The sequence below is a fragment of the Mandrillus leucophaeus genome, unplaced genomic scaffold, assembly GCF_000951045.1.
Source record: "Mandrillus leucophaeus isolate KB7577 unplaced genomic scaffold, Mleu.le_1.0 Scaffold178, whole genome shotgun sequence".
NCBI lineage: Eukaryota > Metazoa > Chordata > Mammalia > Primates > Cercopithecidae > Mandrillus > Mandrillus leucophaeus.
The window spans coordinates 66,980-79,440 of NW_012101787.1; the positions used below are offsets into that span (position 1 = coordinate 66,980).

Here is a 12,461-nt window from a genome sequence, read left to right on the forward strand (position 1 = left end):
AGCAGGGGGTGGAGGCATAGCATTAGGAGATATATGTAATGTAAATGACGAGTTAATGGGTGCAGCACACCAACATGGCACATGTATACATATATAACAAACCTGCATGTTGTGCACATGTACCCTAGAACTTAAAGTATAATAATAAAAAAAAAAGAAATAATACCAACCCTATTAAAACCATCCCAAAAAGACAAGAGGAGGGAACACTTCCAAACTCATTCTACAAGACCAGTATTACCCTGATACCAAATCTAGACAAAAGCTCTTCAAAAGAAAGGCCTATATGCCAATATTTTGGGTGACTATTGATGCAAGAATTCTCAACAAAACACTAACAGAACACATTCCACAATATATTAAAAGGATCATTCATCATGACCAAGTGGGATTCACAATATGCAAATCAACCAATGTGATACATCATATTAACAGATTGAAAGACAAAAACCATATGATCATTTCAACTGATGCTGAAAATGCATTTGATAAAGTTCAATATCCCTTCATGAAAAAAACCCTCTAAAAACTGGCTAGAGAATAAACATACCTCAACCATAATAAAAACCACATATGACAAACCCACAGCCAGTTTCACTCCGAATGGGAAAAAACTGAAAGCCTTTTCTCTAAGATCTGGAACATGATAAGAATGTCCACTGTCATGACTGTTGTTCAGCATAGTACTGGAAGTTCTCACTAGAGCAATCAGATAAGAGAAAGAAATAAAGGGCATCCAAACTGGAAAGGAACAATTCAAATTATCCTTGTTTGCAGATGGTATGATCTTGTATTTGGAAAAATCTAAAGACTGGCCCAAAAAAAAAAAAAAAAAAAAACTCTTAGAACTGATAAATTCAGTAAAGTTACAGGATACAAATCAAAATACAAAAATTAGTAACATTTCTATATACCAACAGTGAATAATCTGAAACAGAAATCAAACAACTAATCCTATTTACAACAGCCACAAATTAAATACCTAGGTTTTAACCAAAGAAGTGAAAGATCTCTACAAGGATAACTATAAAACACTGATGAAAGAAATTAAAGAGGATACAGAAAAATGGAGAGATATTCCATGTTCATAGATGGGAAGAGTCAATATTGTTGAAAAGTCCATACTACCCAAAGCAATGTACAAATTCATTGTAATCCCTATCAAAATATCAATGATATTCTTCACAGAAATAGAAAACAAATCCTAACATTCATATAAAATCGCAAAAGCCCCAGAATAGCCAAAGCTATCCTGAGCAAAAGAAATGAAACTGGATAAATTATATTATTTGACTTTAAATTATACTACAGAGCTACAGTAAACAAAACAACATGGTAGTTGAATAAAAGCCAACACATAGACCAAAGGAACAGAAGAGAACCCAGAAAAAATTCCACACACCTACAGTGAACTCATTTTCAACAAAGGTGCCAAGAACATACAGTGGGGGAAAAGACAGTCTCTTCAATAAATGTTGCTGGGAAACTGGATATCTATATGCAGATGAAAGAATCTTGAACCCTATCTCTCACCTTACACAAAAATCATATCAAAATGGATTAAAGACTTAAATCTTTGACCTCAAACTATGACACTACTCCAAGAAAACATTGGAGAAACTCTCTAGCATATTGGTCTGTGCAAAAATTTCTTGAGTAATACTCCACAAGTAACGGTAACCAAAAAATAAATGGACCCATGGGATAACATCAAGTTAAAAACCTTCTGCACAGCAAAGAAAACAATCTACAAAGTGAAGAGACAACCCACAAAATGAGAAAAAAAAATATTTCCAAACTACCCATCTGACGAGGGATTAACAATCGGAATATAAAAGGAGCTCAAATAACTCTATAGGAAAAAAATATCTAATAATCCAATTTAAAAATGGATAAAAGATTTGAATAGATATTTCTCAAAACAAGACACACAAATGGCAAACAGGTATGTGAAAAGGTCCTCAACATCACTGATCATCTAAGAAATGCAAATCAAAACTATAATGAAATATCATCTTGCCCCAGTTAAAACGACTTTTATCCAAAAGCCAGGCAATAACAAATGCTGGGGATGATGTAGAGAAAAGGGAACCCTCGTATACTGTTGGTGAGAATGTGAATTAGTAAAACCACTATGGAAAACAGTTTGGGGGTTGCTCAAAAAACTAAAAATAGAGCTACCATACAATCCAGCAATCCTATTGATATGTATATATCCCAAAAAAAGGAAACCAGTATATCAAAGAGATATCTGCACTCCCATGTTAGTTGCAGGTCTGTTTTCAGTAGCCAAGATTTGGAAGCAACCTCTGTGTCCATCAACATATGACTGGAAAAAGAAAATGTAATACTTATACACAATGGAGTAATATTTAGTCATAAAAAAGGAGATTGTGTCATTTGCAACAACATAGATGGAACTGGAAGTCATTATGTTAAATGAAATAGGCCAGGCACAGAAAGACAAACATTGCATGTTTTCACTATTTGTTGGGGCTAAAAATCAAAACAATTGAACTCACAGAGATAGAGAATAGAAGGATGGTTACCAGAGGCTTGGAGTGTGAGCATGGGGTGGGGATGGTTAATGGGTACAAAAAATATAGTTGGAAAGAATGAATAAGACCTAGTATTTGATAGCACAACAGGGGGACTATAGTCAATAGTGATTTAATTGTACATTTAAGAATAACTAAAAAAGTATAATTGGATTATTTGCAACACAAAGGATAAGTGCTTAAGGAAATGGATACCCAATTGTCCATGATGTGATTATTACACATAGTATGCCTGTACTAAAATATCTCATGTAGCCCATAAATACATACGCCTACTGGTACCCACAAAAATAAAAAATGTTTTTAAATATTTTAAAGAATGGGTAAGAGTATAACCTACCAAATGAGCACCAAAGTTTCCATGCATTAAACAAGAAAACCTTGTGGTATCCTAGATCACATACTGAAGTTCGTGCAAAAACCATTGCTCTCTAGAGCAGAATTAGAGACAAAACACCTAAAGAAACAACACAAGGAAGCAAAACCAGAAACTGGTGTAACATCCTCAAGTCATCTAAGAAGCTCCAGCGTTTTTTCAATGTGGCTCTAACAGTATGTGATTAGCATGCTGCAAAATTCTCACACTTGGTCAGACTACTCAGTTCTTCAACATGACAATTTACTATTTTTAGTTATTTTGTTCCAATGTTCTATTCCTACTTGGCATGATACCTAAAGGAAGACTATTCCCAAACTGAACATATATGACAGCGCTGATCTTATATTTGACACCTGTGTAAGACTACTGCTTCTCTAACTGATCAAATAGCAAATCTCCTGTATGATTTCTGCTTCCTCCCCTAGTAAGGAAGAAATATCAAGCAACCAACATTATTGAATTTAGTATTTTTCCTCAACCATATATCTTAAGTTCTTAAGTGGTTAATAAAAGTTCACTTTTAATGTATTTGACTTTATTGTCTACAGTTTGAATTTGTAAGCTCTCTAACGATGGCAAAGAGAACAATAAAATACAAGAGGAAACAAATTTTCCTTTACCCTTGCATTTCTATTTCTATTTACTCTATTTGGTATAATGAACTGGGATACACACATTACATAATTGTAGAAACTACCATGAAATGCATTTACAATATATTTGAAAACTAATTTACTGCTAGTTTAATAAAGGTAAATATTTGGCCTAGAAATGTCTTTCAGATGTTTAAATTTTATCTGTTTTTTCATGGCATCCTTTTGGTTTTGACACTTAATATGATAATTTAGAATATGGCATAATTTTATTTTTTAAAGCATAGCTGCTACAAATTATTAATAATAAAAACATTTTATAACATTTAAATATCTCTTTGATTTCTATCCTAACATAATAACTCTTGTTAGGTGTATGCCCTTTTCAAACACTAAAATTTTTCCAACCTCTTTGCCCTTCAATTTTTGTAGTTCATTTTCCAGCACCAACTTCTCTTCTGATAACAACTGAAAATCACGTTGTATCTGTTTGTATTCCTAGAAACAAATAATTTTAGTAATAATGAAGAGTAAAACTCTCAATGTAGAAAGGTTATTCAGATATTTAATTATTAAAGTAAGAAAGTCTTCATTAACTCATGACAAGAATGAAACATTGATATCAGTACGTACAGTGAGACAAGAATTGGAGCTGAAAGACATAAAAGAGCTAAAAGTGTCAAGGACTGGAACTATTCAGATGACTGTAGGACATTACAGTTTAGTATTTCAGAAGTGAATTATTTCTGAGTGATAATGAGAGTAAAATGAACAAAATAGATAAGGCTTTCCAGTTCACATATGCATAAAATTATTTTAAATAAACTAAGCATTGGATCTTTATATAGGATTATGTATCCTGACAATTTCTAGAATCTGTTAAGAACTCAAGGACAAAGTGTAATTTCAAATTGAGATTACCATACTTACAGCATGTAACAAAACTTGATCATTTACAGCTCTGAAAAATAAACCAAAAAAGTATGTTTATAATTGTACATTTATATTTTAATTTATATAACACGCACATTTTCTTTGTAAAGATTTTAATACAAATGAAGTTTAATGGACACTGGACACTTTGATTACCACTTTGAAAATTTAATACTCTCCCTGGAAATATTATAGAATCACTGTTACCTTTCCAGGACTTGTTCTATGCATTTATACAATACTGCATGTACCTTTTCCATTCTGTAATTTTTATTAGTGGGTTGGATTTCAGTTTTCTTTTTCACATAAATGACATCACTGTATATATTGTTCTCAACTTACTTTTTCACTTAACATAAAGTCTGAGATTTCTTCATATCCATAAACATAGATCTTTCTCAGTTTTTTTAAGTGCTAATGATTATTCCACAGCAGGAGTTGGCAAACATTTTTTGCAAAGAACTAGATAGTAAGTATTTTAGATTCTGCAAGCCTGATGGTCTCTATCACTATTACTCAATGGGTATGGCTGTATTCCAATTAAATTTTATTTACAAAAATAAGTTTCAGGTTAGGTTTGACATTGTTCCACAGTTTGCTGACACAGTTTGGTGACATTGTTCCACAGTATGGATAAACCATAGATTATTTGGGCCACAGTTTGCTGACATTGTTCTATAGTATGGATAAACCATAGATCATTTTTGACAAGAGTTATTCATTTATTAAATCAGAATTTATAACAGCTCTATTTAGGTATAATTAATATATCATACAGTACACATTTTAAAGTATACATTTCAATTTCTTTTAATATATTCACCAACTTAAGCAACCATCACCACCATCATACAGTGCACATTTTAAAGTATACATTTCAATATCTTTTAATATATTCACCAACTTGAGCAACTATCACCACTATCTAATTTTACTACATCTTATTTACCCCACAAAGGAACCCCAGACACATCAGTAGTCACTCCCAATTCCTCTTTGCAAATACCCAGCCAGTAGCCTACTTTATCTCTCTAGATTTGCCTATTCTGGATATTTGACACAAATAGAAGCATATAGTATGTGGTCTTTTGAAACTGGCTTCTTACATTTAGCAATATGTTTTCAAGGTTCTTCCCTATTATAGCACGTTATTACTTTGTTCCTTTTTACTGCCAAATAACATTTCATTATAAGGATATTCCACATTTTATTTATCAATCACTTTAAGGACATTTTGTTTGTTTCAACTTTTCTGCCATTATGAATAATGCTATTATGAACATTTATGTACAAGTTGTTGTGTGAATATGTGTTTTCATTTATCTCATGCGTAAACCTAGAAACAGAATTTCTGAATCATATGCAGACACTGTATTTAACATTTTGAGGAACCGGCTAACTGTTTTCTAAAGCAGATACATAACTTAAATTCCCATTAGTAATGTATGAGGTTCCCAATTTCTCTACATACTTGCCAAAAAATCATTGCCTTGTCTATTTGATTATAGCCATCCCAGGGCGTGTAAAGTGGTATCTCATTGTAGTTTTGATTTGCAATTAAAACTAGTGACAGCCAGGCCCAGTGGCTCATGCATGTAATCCCAGCACTTTGGGAGGCTGAGGCAGGAAGATAAACTGAGGTCAGGAGTTTGAGATCAGCCTGGCCGACATGGTGAAAACCTATCTCTACAAAAAATACAAAAATTAGCCGGGCATGGCAGCAGGTGCCTGTAGTCCCAGCAACTTGGGAGGCTGAGGCACAAGAATTGCTTGAACCCGGGAGGTGGAAGTTGCAGGGAGCTGAGATCATGTCACTGCACTCCAGCGTGGATGACACAGCGAGACTCTGTCTCAAAAAAAAACACAAAAAACAAAAAAACGTAGCAACTACCAATGTTAAGTATCTTATCATGTGATTATTGGGCATTTCTATATCTTCTTTGGGAAAATACCTATTCAGATACTTTACCTATTTTTAATGGAATTATTTATCTTTTTATTACTGAGGTGTAAGAGTTCTTTGTATGTTCTACTAAGTACCTTAGCAGATATATGATTTGTGAATATTTTTCACATTCTATGAGCAGTTTTTTTCATGTTTTTGATAGTATCATTTGCAGCACAAAAGTTTTTGATTTTGATAAAGTTTATCTATTTTTTTCTTTTGTTGATTATACTTCTGATGTACTATCTAAGAAACCACTGCCTAACCCAATGTCACAAAGATTTACTCCTATGTTTCTTCTAAAATGCCTATAGTTTTACCTCTTAAATTTAGGTCTTTAATAATTTTGACTTTAGTGAATGGCAAAAATAAGTAATCCAGTCTTGTTCTTTTGCATGTGGATAACCAGTTGCCCAAGTACCATTTATTATAAATTAAAGACCTTTCTTTCCCCCATTGAATCATCTTACCTTGAAAATCATTTATTCATAAATGTAAGGTTTATTTGTGGACTTTCAATTCCATTCCATTGCTCTATATGTCTAGCCATATAGCCATATGTCTAGCCTTATGCCAGTAATATTTTGCCTTGGTTACTGTAGCTTTGTATTAAGTTTTAAAATCAGTTAAGTGTGAATCTTCTAACTTTGTTCTTAAGATTGCTTTGGCTAGTCTAGCTTCCTTGAACTTCCACATGAGTTTTAGAATCAGCTTGTCAGTTCTGAAAAAATGTCAGCTGGAATTTTGAAAGTAATTACATTGAATCTGAAGGACAATTTGAGAAGTATTGCTACCTTAAGATTATTAAAGACAGGTGTGGTGGCTCACGCCTGTAATCACAGAACCTTGGGAGGTCAAGGCAGGAGGATCACTTGAAGCCAGGAGTTCAAGACGAGCCTAGGCAACACAGCAAGACCCTGTCCCTACAAAAAAAAATTTTTTTTTAATCGCCAGGCATGGTGGTGCATGCCTGTAGTCCTAGCTGCTTAGAAGGCTGAGGTAGGAAGATGCCTTGGGCCTAGGAGTTAGCAGCTGAAGTGAGCTGTGATTGCATCACTGCACTCCAGTCTGGGTAACAGAGTGAGACCCTGTCTATAAAAAATATTAAGTTTAACAGTCTATGAAGATGAAATATCTATTCATTTCTGTAGGTGTTCCTTAAGTTCTTTCAATTATGTTTTTTAGTTTCAGTGCCCAAATCTTGCATTTCTTTTTTTAAATTCAGTCACGATCTCTTTGGTGCTATTATAAATTGAATTGTTTTCTTTATTTCACTTTTGAAATGTTCATAGTTAGTGTATTCATTTCCTACAGCTTTAGTAATAAAGGCCCACATATGGGTGATTTAAGACAACAAGAATTTATTTTCTCACAGCCTGGTGACTTGAAATTCAAAATTAAAGTGTTGGCACAGCCACGCTCCCTCTGAAATATCTAGGGAAGTAATCTACCATGCCTATTCTAGCCACTGTTAGTCCCTGGTATTCTTTGGATTGTGGCAGAATAAATCGAGTCTCTGCCTCCATCTTTACATTAGCAGTCTTTCCTCCATGTTTATCTGTCTTCTCCAATTCCTATAAGGACATCAGTCACGTTGGATTAAGGGCCCATTATACTCCAGTATGACCTCGTCTCAACTAATAATATTGGCAATAACCCTGTTTCCAAATAGGGTCACCCTGAGGTAGCAGGGGGTGAGAACTTCAACTTATCTTTTGAGGGGATACAATTCAGCTAGTGTATAGAAAAACAAATTGTTGGCTGGGCACGGTGGCTCATGCCTGTAATCCCAGCACTTTGGGAGGCCGAAGCGGGCAGATCACGAGGTCAGGAGATCGAGACCATCCTGGCTAACACAGTGAAACCCCGTCTCCACTAAAAATGCAAAAAATTAGCCAAGCGTGGCGGCGGGCGCCTGTAGTCCCAGCTACTTGGCAGGCTGAGGCAGGAGAATGGCCTGAACCCAGGAGGCAGAGCTTGCAGTGAGCCGAGATCGCACCACTGCACTCCAGCCTGGGCGATAGAGCAAGACTCCGCCTCAAAAAAAAAAAAAAAAGAAAAGAAAAGAAATACAAATTGTTTTTGTTTATCGATCTTATATATTGCAGCCTCGATGAATTCATTCATTACTTCCAATAGGTTTTAGCAGAACTCAGGATGTTTTAATATCTAAAATCATGTCATTTGCAAATAGAGGTAGTTTTACTTCTTCCTCACCAGTGCAGACACTTTTATTCCCTTTCTTCCATAATTGCCCTTGCTAGAACCTCTACTATAATGATGAATAGAAGTGAATGCCTTGTGTTTTTCCTGATCATAAGGAGAAATTATTCATTCTTCACCTCTGAGTATGATGTTGAATGGGGTTTGCAAATGGCCTTTATCAGATTAAGGAAGTTTCCTTCTATTCCTGGTTTGTGGAATTTTTATCAAAAAAAGATGTTGAATATTGTCAAGTGCATTTACTGAATCTAGTGAACTGATGTGATTTTTTTCTCATTTATTTAATCAATATTACACATTATATAAATTGATACCTGCATTTTAAATCAACATTGCATTCCTAAAATAAATCCCCCATGTTCATCATATGTAATCTTTTTTATACGTTGTTGGATTCAGTTTGCTAGTATTTTGGTGAGGATTTTTGTGTTCATATTCATAACACATATTTATCTTCTTAAAATAAATATATTTATTTTCTTGTGATTGTCTAATTTTGGTATCAGAGTAACACTAATCTCACAGAATGAATTGAGAAGTGTGAACTCTTTTATTTTTTGGAAGAGTTTGTACAGGCCTGGTATTAATTCTTCTTTAAATATTTGACAGGATTAGAAAGTGAAGTCATCTGGCCTAAGCATTCCTTGGTGGGAATATGTTAATTACTAATTAAATCTTTTCACTACTTATAAGTCCAGTCACATGTTCTTGTTCTTCTTGATATAGTTTAGTTTGGGTCTTTCTAGAAATATATATCATCTCAGTTATCTAATTTGTTGTCATATAGTTATTCATAGTATTCCCTTATCATTCATCTACCATAGATTATTGAGCCATACTCCTACTAACAAAAACAGGTTCTTTCTAGTTTTGCTGACATCACACTGATGCAAAAAAATTCCTTTTATACGCTTTCTTGAGCATATTGTACTCCTTTCTCAAGGGTAGATAAAAATAGATTTGCGATATAACATGGCACACACTTTTATTATTACTAAACTGTGCTAAATTGTCCTCAAAAGTAGGAAATTTCTATTACACTAGCAGTGTAACAGTATTCATTCCACTACCTTTCTGCCAATAGTTGATATTAGAAAACTTCTAAATTTTGTAGACAAAAAAGTCATGGCTTTGTCTTACATCTTCCCTGATCACAGTGAGACTGAGTATCTCTTAAAACATTTATTGGCCGATTTTTTTGTCTTTTCCTTAGTTACCTCTTTATATACTTTGCCTATTTTTCTTATGTGTTTTTAGGGAGTTATAGATTCTTATTACTACTCCTTTTTTCTATTGTATGTGCACAAATCTTTTCTCCCGGTCTATTGCTTACATTTTAACTTTGCTTCAATTTTGAATGAGGTGTTTTTAGTTTTGAGAGTTGAATTCCCTCCCTTTTTGTGGTTCTATTTTCTTACATTTAGGTCTGTAATCAATGTTAGCTTTTTAAATGATGTGAATTCAGAATCTGTCATTACTTTTTAACCACATGGATGCCTTTACCTTGCTGATGGCCTACCTAATCACTAAAATTCATTCACGAATGTGAATTTGCCATGTTAGAATTATTGTGATTCCAATTCTGACATAAGGTAACTATTTGTGATGCATGCAGTTGGGCTAAAGACACTTTGAAAGGCAAAACAGCCTATTACCCTCACTTGTAACATCCACGCCTCCCTAGAAAAATGTCATGATGTAATTCTTAACAGGACTGCTTTCCTGTCCAGACCACATGATTCAGGTAATGTACATTTTTCTTATCTAACTTAACAACTTCATCTCTAAGACTGGACACTAGTTCTAAGCATTCTGTTCACCAAAAAGGAATTATATCTTCACAAGTCATCCTACAAATCAATATCTAATTGAGATCTCAATTTGTCCCACAATTACAGAAGAATTTCAAGGCCCTCTAGGTCTATACCTATTTATTTACTTATCGTTATGCACAGGTGAACAGCTAGACAATGCACTGACAATATCCTGAAGAATATGTCTATTAGCTCCCCCAAAGACCAGAATGATTGTCCTATCCTGCTACTATGTAAATTTATGCATAATAATTTAATAAAGTCCTAGTTTCTATATTTTATCCTGTACTTTTAAATCACTTTATTGGTATGTAATTAGTATATAAAAAGCTATACATTTTTATTGTATCCATCCCAGTAAATTGGGGATATGAATATACCTATGAAATTATCATCATCTAGGCCACGAAGAGATCTTCACTCCAAATGTTTCCTTCTGCCCGCATTAATATCATAATTGTTTGTCATGGTTTCTGCTGATGCCATTGTTATTAAGAAAAATTACGAGCAAGATGGCCAAATAGGAACAGCTCCAGTCTCCAGCTCCCAGCGTGAGCGACACAGAAGACAGGTGATTTCTGCATTTTCAACTGAGGTACTGGGTTCATCTCACTAGGGATTGTCAGACAATGGGTGCTGGTCACATGCTGCAGCCCGACCAGCGAGAGCTGAAGCAGGGGGAGGCATCACCTCACCTGGGAAGTGCAAGGGGGAAGGGAATCCCTTTTCCTAACCAGGGGAACTGAGACACACAACACCTGGAAAACCGGGTAACTCCCACCCCAATACTGCGCTTTACCAAGGGTCTTAGCAAACAGGCACACCAGGAGATTATATCCCACACCTGGCCGGGAGGGTCCCATGCCCACAGAGCCTCCTTCATTGCTAGCACAGCAGTCTGCCATCTAACTGCAAGGCAGCAGCGAGGCTGGCGGAGGGGCGCCCACCATTGCTGAGGCTAAAGGAGGTAAACAAAGCCACTGGGAAGCTCGAACTGGGTGGAGCTCACAGCAGCTCAACGAGGCCTGCCAGTCTCTGTAGACTGCACCTCTGGGGACAGAGTACAGCTAAACAACAACAACAACAAAAGCAGCAGAAACCTCTGCAGCCGCAAACGACTCTGTCTGACAACTTTGAAGAGAGCAGTGGATCTCCCAACATGGAGGTTGAGATCTGAGAACGGACAGACTGCCTGCTCAAGTGGGTCCCTGACCCCTGAGTAGCCTAACTGGGAGACATCCCCCACTAGGGGCAGATCGACACCCCACACTTCACACGGTGGAGTACACCCCTGAGAAGAAGCTTCCAAAGCAAGAATGAGACAGGTACACTCGCTGTTCAGCAATATCCTATCTTCTGCAGCCTCTGCTGCTAATACCCAGGCAAACAGGGTCTGGAGTGGACCTCAAGCAATCTCCAACAGACCTACAGCTGAGGGTCCCGACTGTTAAAGGAAAACTAACAAACAGGAAGGACACCCACACCAAAACCCCATCAGTACGTCACCATCATCAAAGACCAGAGGCAGATAAAACCACAAAGATGGGGAAAAAGCAGGGCAGAAAAGCTGGAAATTCAAAAAATAAGAGCGCATCTCCCCCTGCAAAGGAACGCAGCTCATTGCCAGCAACAGATCAAAGCTGGACGGAGAATGACTTTGACGAGATCAGAGAAGAAGGCTTCAGTCCATCAAACTTCTCAGAGCTAAAGGAGCAATTATGTACCCAGTGCAAAGAAACTAAAAATCTTGAAAAAAGAGTGGAAGAATTGATAACTAGAATAATTAATGCAGAGAAGGCCATAAACCAACTGACAGAGATGAAAACCATGACATGAGAAATACATGACAAATGCACAAGCTTCAATAACCGACTCAATCAACTGGAAGAAAGAGTATCAGCGATTGAGGTTCAAATGAATGAAATGAAGCGAGAAGAGAAATCTAAAGAAAAAAGAGGAAAAAGAAATGAACAAAGCCTGCAAGAAGTATGGGATTATGTAAAAAGACCAAATCTA

At 35.7% G+C, this 12,461-nt stretch overlaps 1 protein-coding gene across 1 annotated transcript in view; it reads right to left on the minus strand.

Moving 5' to 3' along the window:
- LOC105537655 (coiled-coil domain-containing protein 7) overlaps positions 1-12,461 on the minus strand; it is a 117,478-nt gene that overhangs the window by 48,002 nt on the left and 57,015 nt on the right. Inside the window, exons 11-12 of the mRNA XM_011977296.1 lie at positions 4,461-4,491; positions 3,939-4,028 (exon numbers count right to left, since the gene is read on the minus strand). Of these exons, the coding sequence (XP_011832686.1) occupies positions 3,939-4,028; positions 4,461-4,491 (121 nt within the window). The remainder of the gene's footprint in view (positions 1-3,938; positions 4,029-4,460; positions 4,492-12,461) is intronic.